Consider the following 16,451-nt stretch of genomic DNA (forward strand, 5'->3'; position numbering starts at 1 on the left):
TGTCTTTATTTGATGAGTGATTGGAATCTGATCAGAGATCAAAGCGTAATGTCTCTTAATGGGATCAGACCGTTTTTAAAAGATCAGACTCAGTAAACACATTAACAATAAATCACACTTTGCACAGACAGGCAGGAGTCACGTGATGCGTAATAAACGTCATTTCACAGCTCAGACACTGCAGGTTTATAGTGTGATTATAATCCGTTATGGTTCACCTGAGAGGAAAAAAAACAGATTCGCATCCGAATTGTATACCTCCGACTCACGTGACCGCTCACGATATCGATTATTTATATCGTCCGATCGCCAAAACCGAATTCTGAACGCGGTGATTGTGGACGTCAAATCACCACCGATTATTATAACCGATATATTACTGATCCCTCGAGGGATGACGTCACCAAGGCGGTGAATCGGCGCAACCCGACACCGATTATTACCCCCGGGGGCAGGAGGGATGAGCGCGCGCGTGCGTCTCCGCTTCTGCGCGGCGCAAGTCGAGGCACGTGCGGCACCCGCTGCCCGAGGCTACAGCGCGCGGAGACAGAGAGAGAGAGAGAGAGAGAGAGAGAGAGAGAGAGAGAGAGAGAGAGACCTTCCCACCTCCCTCCTGGAGGAACTTGTGCATTACCGAACTCCAGGCTCCTCACTGTTCCACGGATCCGCGTCCTTGCACGTGCGCGCGGGACCGACGGCACCGAGCAAGAACATCTCGACACGCGCGCGCGTCCTTAACGCCGTGAGAGATAAAGAGGGAGAGAGAAAGAGGGAGAGGGAGAGGGAGAGAGACGGAGAGCATCTTACGTTTTTCGGGGGAAAATGAGGAAAGTGTAAAGCGCTCGTGCGTCTGTTTTTTTTTTATTTTCCCCCACTTCTCTCGCTCTCACCGGCCGCCACCGAGCTCCGGCTCGCGCTCCCGGTCTCCTCTGGCGCGCGATTCCACTTTCACCCAGGACTCTGCTGCTCGGACAAATGCATACAAATGCATTTAGGAGCCCAACGGACAAGGGGCGGCCGCGTTGCACAAACGTGAGTACAAACTGCAATATCACTTTTTCACTATTGCACACTTTTTAATGCTGCACTCTCACACTCACTGGAAAGGTGCGTGTTTTACCTTGGAATAACATTGAGGACAAAATCTTCAGACTGGTGATTTTTCAGGTCCAATTCTGTATCTACAGTTGCTTTGCAATAAATATATACAATATCTCAGTTGTTTGAGGAATAACACACTTCACTGCATCTGGTTATATGAATAAAAAGAATTACACCATTGCTGAAAATGTTCTTCTCAAAGCACCAAATTGTAGCACATTCACACCCAAGGAACAGTTCAGTTTGCTTTACTAAGTGTTTATATGCGGTCAAAACATTTGCTTTCCTGTTTTTTTCCAACATTTTCTCGCAACATTATCCTAATTCTTTTAAACACAATTTTTTATAATGTTTTCATTTGTGTTCTTGTTCTTCCTCTTGTTCTTCTTCTTCTCATTAGGCACCACTTGATTGCTCACACATTATTTATAGTCACTCTTTATTTCAGCCACGTGTGACACAAACTCCGAGAGCTGGAAAGCTCAATCCGAGAGCAACTCGGTGAAGGCTTCACATGGCAGTGAGATGTCAAAATATTTGTAAAGGGTTGCCAGATGAGTCGCAGGACTCGGTGGACAGCTGGATGTCTCCCGGAGCTGAAAAAATGCACGGGGAATTAAAAGGTTTAGTGATTTAATGAAAGGGAATGGAGATAAAACAAAAAGAAGGGAGATATAATGCAGCATTAGCTTTCAGTGCGGTTGAGATAAGAACATTGAAGCTGAATATTAAGTATATGGTTTATTTATTTATTTTTTCCACTCGTGTAAACTTGCCAGCAAACGAGCTTGGAGGGAAATTCGTTCTCATGGTGGTCTTCACTGAATTTCGACTCCTGGACTGCCTGAGTGTTCTTCACAAGTCTTGTTAAATGGTACAAATTCCTCATGGCAGTGTGGAGCCTGTTTCCATCTGGCCAAGTCAAACCCACTGAGGAATAAACCTCTGACAAATCTGTGTGTACGCTGGATAAACCGGGCCATCATTCTTCATCTCCAGGCAGGACCATCATCCATGTCTTCAACCTGAGTAACTGCTGGAGAAGGTCTTTGAGGTCCAGTGTAGTAGAATTTCTGTAGCTATAAAAGGATAAAAAGTGGAGTAATAATAATGCTAAAAACTCATCTTGATTCTTCCTCATTCACCTAAAGTGTAACATCATTAATCAGAGTACCTGAAACAAACATCTGGAGCTCTTTTTTGTGTAACAGTTTCCTCTGAGTGGAGGAACCCTGACCTCTGTCCTGCCTCTTGAACACACTAACGGAGAGAGAGAAAGATAGAAAGATAGACAGAGCGAGTGCGAGAAAGAGACTTAAAGAGTTTTGGTCACTTGTAAATGAAGTAAATATTTGTTCAGAACCCGTCCCGACTCTGACCCAGGTGAGACTCCATCTCAAGAATATCTAATCTTTCTGCAGTCACTCACTAGACCATGATTAAGTCTGAACCTCTGCCATTGTGCAGTTGCACTTTTTATCATACCTGAAGTAACGGCCTGACCAATTAATTCCCAACCAATCAGCTCTCAAGGTTTGGACAAAAAATCTAAATTCAGACCTCAGACTTAGAAAAACTGAAGAAAACGTGCTCAGAAATAAAAAAATTCTCATGGCGTCTTCATCCCAGTTCATCCCAGCAAACACATTCGTTATAAAACAGTTAGTTCTAGTGTACGTTCAGATCAATCAACAGACATATTTACACTCGTTGAATTGAAAAATTCTACATCTGGATGATATTAAGGAGAAAAATCGACATCATTCATAAATCATCACATGCGTCTTGTAGAACAGTTAGCTGGCTAGCTAAACGCTAAAAACGCAGATTTACTCGTTTTTTCTTACTTTCCATCATAAACGTACAGATTGAAGTTGAAAGTGATTTAGATAAATAAATTGCATTTGTACTACTCAGTCTAATTTAATAAATCTAATCTCAGTAACAGGTCAGCTGACTCAAAATAGGAGCGAAGGCATCCTGGACACAGTGCAGCTCCAGTGTCAGCCATGTTTATTCATAAAACCCTTTCTAAGGTCAAAGAAGTAGTTTTTCCAGGTCACTGTTCAGCTGAATTACAGACTGAAATCGGAATTGTTTCACCAGTAGATAGAAAGTAAGCAGAGCATCAAAACCCTGTGAACTGCTCAATGTTCACCTTACTCTTGCTTCTGGTTTTCTTTTGGCTTTCATAGTGTGTGTGTGTGTGTGTGTGTGTGTGTTCTCTATGTTTGTATTACAAGGTATTCTTGTTCCAGCCTTGTTGTTGTGGTAGATTAACAGTTCTGTCAGGTTCATAGGCTGTAATTCATGTTGCGGTTGCGCTGCTATGTTTCACAATAACTTCTCATTACAGCCCGTTTTATTTCAATAAAACCTTTTTATATCAAGCAATTACCTTACACCGGGCAAATCTGGACCGCATGTGCTTTTTCAGAACAACATTTTAACACCTGTGATAGACGCAGTGTAAAAAAAAGACACACGTGACAATTTGTGCAGGTTGTAATTAGTAACACAAACTGAACTGAGCACAAACAAAACAATCAAATCCAGTCAGCATCATATTGAAACGCTTTAGCGTGCCAGAGCTCTGCTGGAAAGCTGACATTCACACACTCGTTTTAACATACAAGGACGTTGTTTTGTTGTTAACTAGCCACACCAAAGCCGAACACTCCGAGGTGGTATCAAAAAGCTTGGAGGCTAATGGTGTAACTGGTGCTGTTCTGACCCGCTTGCATGACCACGTCTGTGATTTCATCACGTACAGAAAGATCAAAGAGCAAACGTTACATTTCCGCATGAAACCGGGCAAATCTGCCACAGAGACTTTTCACGTGACGTACGTACGACACACGGCGACGCTGCAACGAGTCGTTCGAGGTGTTCCGAGGGGCTTCAAGAGCAGAAGAACTTCGACAGAAGACGACGAGAGATCAGGAAGACCTTCGACGAACTCAACCCCCGAAAATGTCCAAACCATTCGGCAACTCGTGCATGATGATCGCTGGAGAACGATCCACATGAATCGCAGAAGAAAGAAGACTTCCAGGACACGTTTCAGAAGAACATTGGGGGCACTGTATTGCTGTGCAAGAAGACTATTTTGATGGTGATTGTGTGGAAACTTGGATAAATAAAGTACTTTCTTGTAAACAGAGCGAGTCTCCAAACATTTTGACGCCACCTCGTTTAAGTCAACGTGTCACTCTAAACGTACAGCCAGTATTATAGCAAACATGCGATAGCTTACAACCAAATGTTTCTGCAAGTGCATGTTTGTGTCACCTTAATTTGTTTCCTTGTAACCATAAGAGCTCTTATTTTGATGGCTCAGATTTTACCTCATGATCAGAAGGTTGTCAGTTTGAATCCCGGTACAGCTTCAGTCCTGTACAGCTCCATGGCTTCTGGCAAACGAATAAATGTAAATCTGTCATCTTGGCTGATCCTGCAGGAGAGTCCAGATGTTTGAAGCAGCATTGCTCTGTCCGATCCTGCATGGCACAAAAGGTGCACGGTGTTCCCAAAACAAGTCTTTTTGCACTATCAGCAAATTTGGAACAGCAACAACATCTCCAGACCACAGAGTTTATGAGGATAGGGATCTGCTGGATCTACTTATACACCTCTCCAAACTATTCCTGAGGCACAAGGTGTTGCTCTGTAAGTCCTGGGATGTAAACCCACACAGTCCTGGTGACATGATCTTGCCGGACGCTGATATTTCCCTCTTGCTCCCCTCAGTATGACACGGCTTTGGTCAGGCAGCATGTCGTCTGGTTTGCAGAAGCTTGTGGAGCGTGCAGTCTGACCACAGGACTGTAATCATGTGGTCAAACAGTTCGCCTGTGAAAGCCGATTTTTTACACCACACTACAGCGTCATGCTACATAAATACTTTAACAGCTTCTCAACGCCTCTGAGGGGCAACGGGGTTGTGATCACAGCAAGATCCAGAGACTCAAAGAGAAAAATGAACTGATACGTTGTGTGTGTTGTTTCTTCTGTTTTTTAATTTATTTTTTGTGTAAGAACATCACACCAGGGGCTAAACCCAAGGTGACACCACTTGATTAGCTGAGTGTTCTTCATCAACCTCCATACCAGATTGTAACGACAAACATTTCTGCCCAATTAAAAGCAAGCCTGGCTGTAAATGATGTCATTTCCTGTTCAGTCTTTATCATTTCTTCTGGTCGTTTTGCTTCAGGAGTTAATAGGAATGAGAAGAACTGAGTTCCTTTGTTGTCAAAGCAATCGCTTTCAATCCTGTTCAAAAGGACACCTAGGCCAGAAATGTATAATGCATCACGGAGGTCACGAGTTTAAATCCCATAATTGAGCTAAATGAGTGAAATGTGTTTGGCAGGTAGCTTTTGGAAATAAAATAATAATAATAGATAGAATACGTTTAAATAATATCACCATTAAAATATGTTTAGTGAATTTTGATGAAAATCGTTCATCATCCAGCCTCGTTTAACCTCCAGCACTGATATGTGGTTCTGTGGGAGGCTCAATTACAAATGCATACGGTATAGACAATATGGAGCCTTACATTTAAACCATGTGTGTGTGTGTATGTGTGTGTGTGTGTGTGTGTGTGTGTGTGTGTGTGTGTGTGTGTGTGTGTGTGTGTGTGTGTTGATTGTACTACCCAGGCATGAGTCATAAAACCTTCAGCTGGCTACAGAATTGAGATCAGTTTGGGGTTTTGTTCAGATCACTGCTGTGAGTTAATGCTCACAGCTCTGAAACCTTTCAATTGTTTTCTTCTCACTGATCTTTCAGACCTTCAGCTTTGATTATACTCATGTTCATGTGTGAGGGAGAAATCACAACGTGTTGTGCTGTTATCGCAAAATAACCAAAAAGATAAGGGTTCCTGGCTTTCAGACAATGTTCTTTAAGGGTTCTTTATGGGACGAGTAAATGTTTTTGGCTTTGAGAACATTGTTCTTCAAAGGTTTTCCAAAAAGCTCATTAAATAAATAGTGTTGCTGGCTTAAGAAGGGTTTTCTTAATGCTTCGTTGGATTATAAGTTCACACCTTCCGAGAACAGATCTTTAAGGATTCAGTGGATAAATACAGGCGCATAGGTTCCAACAAAGCCTCCTCGACGGCTTGTTCTGCGTACATCAGCAGGTTCTAAACCTTCAACAAGGGTTAATTCTGGGTTTTATAAAGGTTCATTGGATGACTAAGAATTCTTTAAAGCAAGGGTTCTTCCAGGGTTATTCATGGGTTCTTCAATGTTTTTTTATTTTTGGATAACTAAATGACTCTTCTAATAAATTTAGATGCAGGATTAACTGGATATTGAAGGCTTCTGGTCTTACAGTTTTTGACAGGATTTAAAGTTTTTCTTCTGATAAATAAAGTTCTTAGGTGCCAGTAGAGTGCATTGGAGTGTAGTATTGAGGTCCCTGCTGTGTTTGCTTTGGGTGTTTTGAGGTGAGGTTCTGTGTTTGTATTTTATCCAGTTGTAGGCCACATCAAACACACTTTTCTAAGAGCAACATGCTTGAACCTGATTCGCTCTGGAAGTCCATTCTGATTCTCATAATACGCTCTTTTGTTTTCTTGCTAAGTGAATCTACTCAGACTCTGAAGACATGGAGACCACATGGAGACCACGTCCATGTCTTCAGAGGGGTAAAAATCCATGACAGGAAATCTGCTAGTTTCTATGATTCAAAGCTGATCAGTTAATTTCCAGATGATTCCAGGTGTTTTCTCACTGGCTGTTGTGTGACGTGTGTGGTTACTGCTTGTTGTGTGTAGAAAAATGTGATGTGTTCTGTTTAGGTTAAACTGGAGATGTTATTGAGAAGCTAAGTAGACTAAAGAGAGCACAAGGCACTGATGTTTGCTCCATTCCGTACAAATTCCGGACCTTTTCTCCTTGAGTGTCACAACGCTTTCGGGATAATTTGTAGCAGTTAGGGTGAATAACTGTATAATAAACCATGGCAGTGGATCCTATCTGGAATTGGGTTTTGGGTTTGATCCCTGGCTGAGAGCAGGAGATTAACACCGAGCTGGAGGACTTTGTGCTTCCTGTAGCGACGATCACTGCCAAAATATTTCATCTGAAGGTGCATCAGGCGTGTTGCAGCACTGCGCCGATTAACGGCCCTGCACCGGATAAATAAATCTTCTAAAACGCATCAAGATTAAAGTAGGAAGCTTTCATTTATTGGACTCTTCCTCTCTGGCTCAGGTACCATGATTGAAACCTGGATGATTGATGAATGCTATTATGAGTTTAATGCTAATGCTAATGTTTGACTGCAAATGAAACATTTTCTCAAGCATGTTCATGTTTATGTGATGAGGAAGAACATGTGCTCCAGAGGTTTTCTGCTGTTTATGATCAGAACTCTAAAGACCTTCTGGAGGGAGGTGCAGGAGAACACTTTCCCCGCTGGGTTGACCATTAGCCCTGGTTTGGATTTGAAAGTTCTATGATGTGTATTTAAGTTATTATCTTGTCATAATGACAGAACTTTCAGTACCTCAAAATCGACCAATCAAAACACATTATTGAATATTTTGTGTATGATTCTGATTATATTTTGCAGGATGTTTGATGTAAAGAGTTTTTTAAAGACTGAAATGTGCAGCTTAGCGCTTAGCGCTACATCACAGGACAAAAACTATTTTTTCTTTCTTTCCAATCCATCTGGTGTTTGAGATCTTCATTGAATGTATTGTTCATGTCACAGATACAATCTTATAAGAATCAGGTTTTTGTCTGTTTTGCTTTTGTAAAATTAAAAGGTCCTCTTTTATTTTCAGGAGAGCCCTCCTTCTGCTCCTGTCAGTATGTTTCACTGCACTATCTGCAGAAGAACATTCACAACCTCAAGGTAAGCTGTCTGTCTGTCTCTTTGTCCTTCTGTCTCTTTGTCTGTCTATCTGTCTGTCTCTCTGTTGTTCTCTTTCTTTCTCTGTCTTTTTGTTTGTTAGTCTCTCTATCTCTGTGTCTGTCTATCTGTCTCTGTCTATTTGTCTGTCTTTCTGTTTGGTTTCCAGCTTGTCTGTCTGTATCTCTGGTTATATTTCTTTTTCTTTGTCTGTTTTTCTGTCTGTCTGTTTTCTGGTTTGTCTGTCTGTCCATCTTTCTTTGTCTGTCTCTCTGTCAATCTCACAGTTTGTTTCTCTTTGTTTCTCTCTCTCTCTCTCTCTCTCTCTCTCTCTCTCTCTCTCTCTCTCTCTCTTACTTGTTGTGTGTCAGTGAGATTGATTACAGTGTCTATAGATTACAGTATTATTTGTGTTGTTCGTATCAAAGAAACCGAAATAAATCACTGCTGAAACAAGAAAGTCACAGATGTTGGGGTTGTCCATGTGGGAAAGGTTATGAAGTCCCTCTGTCTTCCCTCTGTGCCGTCTCGGCATGTCTGCTCTTGCTCTGTGAGAGGTAGAATGCAGCCTGAATGCAGAGCAGCTTCTTCATCCATGAAAAGAGAGAGAGAGAGAGAGAGAGAGAGAGAGAGAGAGAGAGAGAGAGAGAGAGAGAGGCTTACACTTACAGCAACACTTCCCAGTCATGGTTAGTATTAGCTAATAAACTAGCCTAGCTCTGTAGATTTGATTTCTCAGTACTGCAGATGAAGGGATGATAAAGTGGAAGAAAGTTTCAGAAAGTTTATACACGGTTTTACAGCAGCAGTGTAAAGTTGCAAAGTTCATCACAAGTCATCCAATTTCTTCAATGAGCAAAAAAAAATTCCTGCTCTACATCAGACTCGTTAACAAGTGTCCAGTCTGAGACAGAGGGAGTTGGAGTGGAGGAGAGCCTCAGGCCTGTGTGAAGGAACCGTGAGGGAATGCAACGTTTATGGAAAAACCGTCTGGGAGAACTCATTACACTTAAAAACAGTGTTTATTTAACCTTCATTTCCTCCTGCTCCTTAACAGTTCCATCAACAATAAAACATACCGAAGGACAAAAAGGAAGATTTAGGGGAAAAAATAGCAGTATAATAATTAACAATAAGTAGAAAAAAAATTAATTGAAACTGATGTTGATACACATATCGATTGAAATATATTTTTTCCTTTTTTTAAATAAGATACATTTTTAAAGGATTTTTGTCCAGTAAAAAAAAAAAATAATGAATAGAAAGTTTTTTTTAACAATAATGAAATAAATGAAATCTTTTTATTTGTAAACCTTTTTGCAGTTCCAAAAAAACCCCATTTAAATTCCAATAAATATACATGCAATTATATATATTAAATATATATAATATATATGAGGACATGTATGAGGACAGTGTGACAGCAGTGAAGTGTGCAGTAGGAATGACAGACTGGTTCAAGGTGGAGGTGGAACTGCATCAAGGATCGGATCTGAGCCCTTTCCTGTTTGCAGTGGTGATGGACAGGTTGACAGACGAGGTTAGACAGGAGTCTCCATGGACTATGATGTTTGCGATGTGTGTTTTATATGTATATAAATGTTGTATTTAATGGGCAGCACGGTTTCTTCCTAAAACCCTCTATGGCTATGAAAAACTTATTGTGTGACCTCTACCAGAGGTCAAAGTTCACAGGGTTTGCCATGTGGAACCTGCAGGGTTTTGATGTCTGGGTGGAGCTAAATGGTTAAATTTCACTCAGGAAGAGGATGGAGTTCTTTTGGTAATAAATCGCATCCTTGGTAACTGTTGATCTGAGAGAAAACGACAGACTGTGGGTTCTTTAAGCGTTCTTTGGAAAGTTCATGGATCAGAAACAGTTCCAACCTTTTAAGTGTCAGCTTTTACATGAACTCTAATAAATAAACAAGTGATCGTGTGGGGACTGGAAAACCAGTGATTCTGATCGTATGCGAAAACCAGTGATCTTATTGGGATTGAAAAACCAGTGATCTTGCTGACAGAAACATTAGCGATCTTGCAGGACTAATTACTCGACCGTGTCTCAGGTGTACAAGCTTCCTGCAACAGGAACTTTTATCTAAAGTTGCAACAAACTGGAGCCAAGCCTTCAGTAGGCAGCAGAATTAGCTGTGTGCTCTAAAACGGAGCTGGGCCTCACAATGCACCAGTTAATGGATTGTACAGATACTACTAACAGATACATTCTATAAATTCAAGAAATCGGCCTCTAAGAGCTCAGATCAGGCTCCAGTAGTAGAAGAAGAAGTGTGCCTGGTGCTAGAATACTGTATGTAGATATTTCTCCACTCGACTCAGAAGCTTCACCAGGTTACCTTAGCATCACAACATCTAGTATGGTTCAGAGTGGAGAAACTATGACCTGGAGAAAGGAGAAACCCCATCATGTTAGAATTTACCTGATGTTGAGATTGATGACTTGAATCCTATCAGTGAAGGTCTGAGACCCTCAAAAAAAATGAAAATGAAAATGTGTGAGAGCAGTGGACCAGGCCACGCTGTGTTTTTGCATCAGCCAGGAAGCAGAGCTTTTTAACAGCTTGAGCGTGTCAGAGTAGGAATAATGGAGGTCCAGCAGCAGGGCAAGGCATTTTCATTACAAATCCAGACATGTTTTTTTTTTCCACATGACTCTTTTCCCTCGATTCCTGTGTTCTTTCCTGTTCTGAAAGAGAATACATGCTGTTTTACTGAAGAGAAACATGGGTGGAAATGCTGACTCTGCATTAATCTCAAGCACCCAGTGTCCTCTGTTTCTTTTTGTTTAGTTTTTATTATCCTGGACAGACCCTGGGGCCATTACCTGAGTTTACAGATTATCAGATGTCCAGGATTCCATCATATTGTAAAATTTCTTGGTCCCCCACCCACCCAAAAAAAGGGCCGTTGTTTGTGTTTCAGATGTTCGCAGATCTTTGATTGGTCTCCATTAAAAAACATGAATCTTGTTTGTTTTCTCTGGTTCACTAATTCAAACCTGCTGCAGTCGGATTCCACATGCAGAAATAAATTGCCTGTTGTTTTTATAAATAGAACTCGAAACCTAATTACGTAACGGTTCTCGTACAAACGATGTTTTTCAGTTTCTGAGTCAGTGGTCTTTATAACACAGCGTATGGAAGAGTGTTTGGAGTCGAAGTGGGGATGAAGTACAAGAACTTGTCGTATAGACTTGTTCCAACAGAAGTAGAATTTGTGGGGAACTAAATTAGTACAGTAAGGAGGAAGTTCTTTGTAAAGATCTTTGTGAAAACATTTCTTGAAATACTTCTTAGCCAGACTTAGAGGGTCCTTCTTTTTTAATCCTTTTATCTGGACCACAGCTGCTCCTAATCACTCTATGGGGTAAACTGATACTAAAGCATTTAGATGCCCAAAACATGGCTAGGGCTTATTTATGCTGTGGACGATGTGCTTGAAGATGCCTGTAAGTGTTCCAGTGTGCAAAGATCAAATATGTGCCTGAGCCTAAATCGCTTTTTCATTGTCTTTGCTGTCTGTCTCTCAGGTGTAGATCTCATTCTCCAGCTTGGCCTGTCCAGCCGCAGAGATGTCACGCATTCCTCTTGGACGATGACCCCACCGCCACTTATTTCTTCCCTCTCATCTCTTTCTATCCTTCCTGGTGGGGTTGGGGTGACTCTGGACCGTAATGCAATGATCGAAGCCCCTGTAGCAAGTGTCCTTCCTGCAGGCGTGGCGAACGAGTTTTCCCTGATAGTGAGCCTTAACTCCAAGCGTGCCACCAATGCCTTCTTGTTCAGCGTGCGGGATGGACTGGACCGACTCCAGTTTGGTCTGCAGCTTCTGCCGGACCGCGTGGTGGTCTACACGGGTGATAAGGCAACCGTTTACTTCAGCTATGCAGCTCAGGACGGACGGTGGCACTCGTTTGCGGTGGCGGTGCGTCCGCGCTCAGTGTCGTTCTTTGCCCAGTGTGGTGGGCTACAATACAGTGAGGAGACACTGACTAGACCACGGATGGTGGTTTCAAATGGCCGGGTGGCCATCGGAAGGATGAGCTCCAGGGCAGCACAGTTTGAAGGCTCTCTGTGCCAGCTGGAGATATATCCCTCAGCACAGGTTGCAGCACATTACTGTGACTATGTAAAAAAAAACTGCAGACTAGCAGACACCTTTCGATCTTCGTTCCCTTCCACATTGCCCTCCCTAACGTCTTCTGTGACCCCCTCAACTCCCTCTGAAATACATACACAAAACCCAACCAACTCCACACTCAGGAACTCTTTAGGAAAAATGAACTCTACAACTGCATCCGTTTGGAATACACTGAGATCGAGTACCGCTCGGACTGCTGATCCACCTCTGAACCCCTTTAGATCAACATACTCCCCAGAAGCTACTATTCGCACCCCTCTAAGCGAAAGTAGACCCTATGAGGAGAACAACACTGAAGATCACCGGCAGCTTGGAAGACCCCGTGCCACTCGAGCTTCTCCAAACCGGAACCCTAAACCCAGAAAGAACCAGCAGAGTAAAGACAATGGCTCCCAACGACTAGAGCTCTCAGAGCATCAGGTGAAGCTGAACGGTGCGACCTTGTACAGACAGCAAGGTTACAACAACCAGCTGGAACGTCTTGAGGAATATGGCGAGGAACGGACATACGACTCAGGGGTATATGGATACGACTATGGATTCGAGGATGGAGACTATTTTTTGGACTATGACGGTTTTGATGGTCTTAAAGGGGATCCAGGGCCTCCGGTGAGTGTCTCAGTCATCATTTCATTTTCATCTCTGTGTGTTTGCACGTGTGTATGCAAGTCAATGTGGTGGGGTTTCTTTTTCTTTCTTTTTTTTTTTTTTACTTCCCAAAGGCAAGCAGGAGCAAAGTCCTGCATGAAAAATTAGCCAAACTGCAAAACATAAATATCCAAACTCATTTATTTTCTTTTAAGACGTTCCTGGACAGCATTGAGGACTTGGCTGCATTTCCAAAAGCTTCCATGAATGAATCATGGGAAGATATTGAATAGAAATGTTTGGCAGCTACAGATGCTGATTTAAGAAGTGAGATGTTCTGATCCAAGCATCTTTCCTTTTCACCTCTAGAGCAACTGAAACAAAGCCAGTAGGGAAGGACTTGTGATTTGCACGTGGAATGCAGAGATTCTAAACAGATTTCTAAACAGATCCTTTAGATATAATTATATCCTAAGGTGCAATTGGAAATGTTTTATTTTGCTATCTGGCAATGTAGAATTATTACTGTAGGGTTGCCAGATCTTACCTAATGATATTACTGGGCTGGTGAGACATCAACAATACAAACCTATTTCCTTAGAAGGTGACATGATAAGACTCACTATAACCATGTTTGTTGTCTCCTGAGCAAAGGAAAAGTTATAGCTATCAAACCACAAGATTACAACTTGTGAAGTATCTAACTGTGAAGTGTGATTCCAATAATGCATATTGTTAATGTAAAGAAGCTCGGCCACTCTGGCACCACGTTACACTTATGGACGATGATGAAATACATTTGTGATTGAAGTAATAGCCCATTTTAATATCTCTAATTATTCTGGAGCAATTATGGGACTATGCTGCTTTTCTGGTGAACATTTCAGGTCACATGGGCTGCAGGTTGATGGGAATAAATTCAGCATGTGGGCAGTCATTTTGGAATTAGCATTAGCATTAGGAATAAAGAGTCAAGGACTGGATGACATTGTCATTAACATGATAATTGAATAATTTTTTAATGGAACATTATATTTTTTAGAATCACTCCTATAATGTATAGTTGCTCTAAAATAACATTTTCAAATGAATTCCTATTTAAAAGTGGAAAAGACGATATTAACCCACAGTAATGTTGTTTTATCAGACTGTTTTTTTTTACGATATGTTCACTTGAAACCCTGTGTATATACATTTTTATCGGTTGAGTTGAGCTCCATTTGAGCGAGCTGGATGGGTTGTAGCCACATGCATGAAGGAAAATAAAAAGTCTGAACGCTGAAAACTGAGTAGCAGATGATCTGCACCATACCTCCGCTTTCTAGGAATTTGAAGTGGATGTAAACCCGGAGAACAAGAATTGAATCGAGTGCTGAAAATGTCAAGTGTTTTTAATAATAATATGGTATTTTATAATGTAACGATTTAAGGCTTGTGGAAGGAGTCTCCAGTGTCAGCTTTGTGAAATAATCTTCTGGACGGAAGAATTAATTTGAAATATTTATGGTATTTGGTAAACGCCCTTATCCACGGCTTATACAGCATGAGCAGCTATGGGCTTAAGGGCCTTGCTCAGGGGCCCAGGAGTGTCAGGGATTTGAACTGACAACTTTTGGCTCCAATGTCTTTTATTGGCTCTATACATGTACTTTGCACAATGAGAATAACGTTGAATCAAATCGAATCTAAACTAATCGAATCTTGACCACTATGCTACCATCTTCCACAGAGTTTGTTCTTCTCTGCAGTTTCTCTGGAACTTGACACATTTTCTTTAGAGAATAATGAGAGCTTTAATGAGGGAATGTATGCTTACAGCTGCTGTAACATAAGTGCCAACAGGAACATCCTTCTATAATAAAGAAGAACTTCAGAGTAGTAGCTCCGCCCTCCATTTCCTCACCCTACTGTCGATGGTTTTCTTGAGTGGCCTGCTATAAATCTCTGACCACAACTTTTGGGATGAACATGAACACCAAATGCACCCCAGGCCTCCTCAAATCACCTACAGCAGAACCTGACTTAATCATAAAAACTTCAAAAACTTCAGAATCTCATCATTTGATCTCATCACTCACACTAATCATCCAAATGTGTAATGAATCCAAATTGTGGTTGAAGATGATCCATTCCTGCGTATTTATCTGCGACTGGGTTCTGCTCAGCACACTGGCAGCTTCTCTGTAATGAGAGTTTGGAGCGTGATGAGTATGGATTCCAGGTCGGAGCGTATCTCTAATGAGCTCCACCTTAACACAGAGTTAATGCAGCGGTTTACAGGGACGTTTCTGTGGTCTCCTGCCAAAAACTGCTCCGATTAGAACCAGCGTTTTGGAAAAGTAGATTGTTGCTCTTGGCATTAAGACACAACATTTTTTCCTGTGTAAAAATAAGGACAGGGATGTCCTGTGACCTTCCTGATTATCTCCAAAACAGCAGTCGCAACGTTCTCACAGTTTCTCATTTTGAGATATAATGCTGTTATGATCAGGTTGCAGGAGTGTAACAGCAGCTCAGGAGTGATACTGATGTGTATAGTATATTATCTGAATGTAGCTCAATGAATCTCCACCAAATCTCCACAAAAATCTACTGAATCATCTTCCCAGAAGAGTGGAGTTTATTATAACAGAGTTTATTATAATCTTATGGTCAGGTGTCCACAAACTTTGTGATGTATAATTAATATCTTATCAGGAAGGTTTATTGAAATCTAGACCAGGTGGTGAGATGGAGCATCTGTAAATGTTTTCTTCTAAACGAAGCATCAGCTTTTTGATCGTTAGTCCACGAAATGGTTTAGATCCTGTTTTCACGTACGTTCTAAAAGCTAGACGCACTCGTTCTCCCACCAGCTTCTCTGTTTAATCTCGTTCTGAGGGATTTTTGATCGCTACAAAGCGCTGACACTGGAGACTCCTTCCACCCGTGGAACAATAAGATAGGAACTCATTGATGAAAGGCTGAGAAAGACCATCCGACCAATCAGAATGAAGAATTCCGCAGCGCCGTGGCTTGCACGGGAGGTGGTGCGACATCACAGATGCTGGTGTCTGATGGTTGTATTTGTGTCAGTGTTTTCAGATGTTCAGATTGACGAGATATTCGTGAGAAATAAACGTTAAGAAGCTTTTGTGGGCAGACACTCGTTCCTTCGCTCGATCCATTTACCGCTTGACCTTCTAACTCCAGGTTGTAGGAGAAGATTGGAGCAGATGTGTGTGTTGCAAAGGGACAGTGTTATAATGAGTAGAACACCAGGATATATTAGAAACATCATGTCTGTGTGTTGAATATCATTTCCCAGAATGCATCACATCCATGACACACACACACACACACACACTATGATATAAAAGCCTGATTTAAATCTCAGCTGAACGTGTAACCTCTCACTTCTCCGGGTAAAACATCTGATTCCGTTTGCATATATTTTGGAGAAATTCCAATGATTTCTTGCATCACATTCCTTCATCACATCTGACTTTTTCCATGACATAAAAGTGTCCAGAGATAGTAGACAAGAGGTGGAAGACATGGAACGCAACCAGGCAGTAGATGAGAGACAGGTATTGGGAGATAGGAGGCGGAAGATGAAAGACAGAAGACAAGAGACACGAGTCTGGAGATGAGAGGCAGGTGACGGGAGACAGTAGATGAGAGACGGGTGGAAAGAGAGACAGATGACTGGAGACAGGAGACGGGTTAGTAGTGCAGAACGACAT

At 41.7% G+C, this 16,451-nt stretch overlaps 1 protein-coding gene across 1 annotated transcript in view; it reads left to right on the forward strand.

The window, feature by feature from the left end:
* Nucleotides 1–448: 448 nt before the first annotated feature.
* The window catches only part of col24a1 (collagen type XXIV alpha 1 chain), a 74,341-nt gene continuing 58,338 nt past the window's right edge, over nt 449–16,451 (forward strand). The window contains exons 1-3 of the mRNA XM_083521445.1: nt 449–1,032; nt 7,910–7,980; nt 11,528–12,747. Of these exons, the coding sequence (XP_083377571.1) occupies nt 986–1,032; nt 7,910–7,980; nt 11,528–12,747 (1,338 nt within the window). The 5' untranslated portion in view covers nt 449–985. The remainder of the gene's footprint in view (nt 1,033–7,909; nt 7,981–11,527; nt 12,748–16,451) is intronic.

The sequence above is a fragment of the Silurus aristotelis genome (genome assembly GCF_946808225.1).
Source record: "Silurus aristotelis genome assembly, chromosome: 19".
Taxonomy (NCBI): Eukaryota; Metazoa; Chordata; class Actinopteri; order Siluriformes; family Siluridae; genus Silurus; species Silurus aristotelis.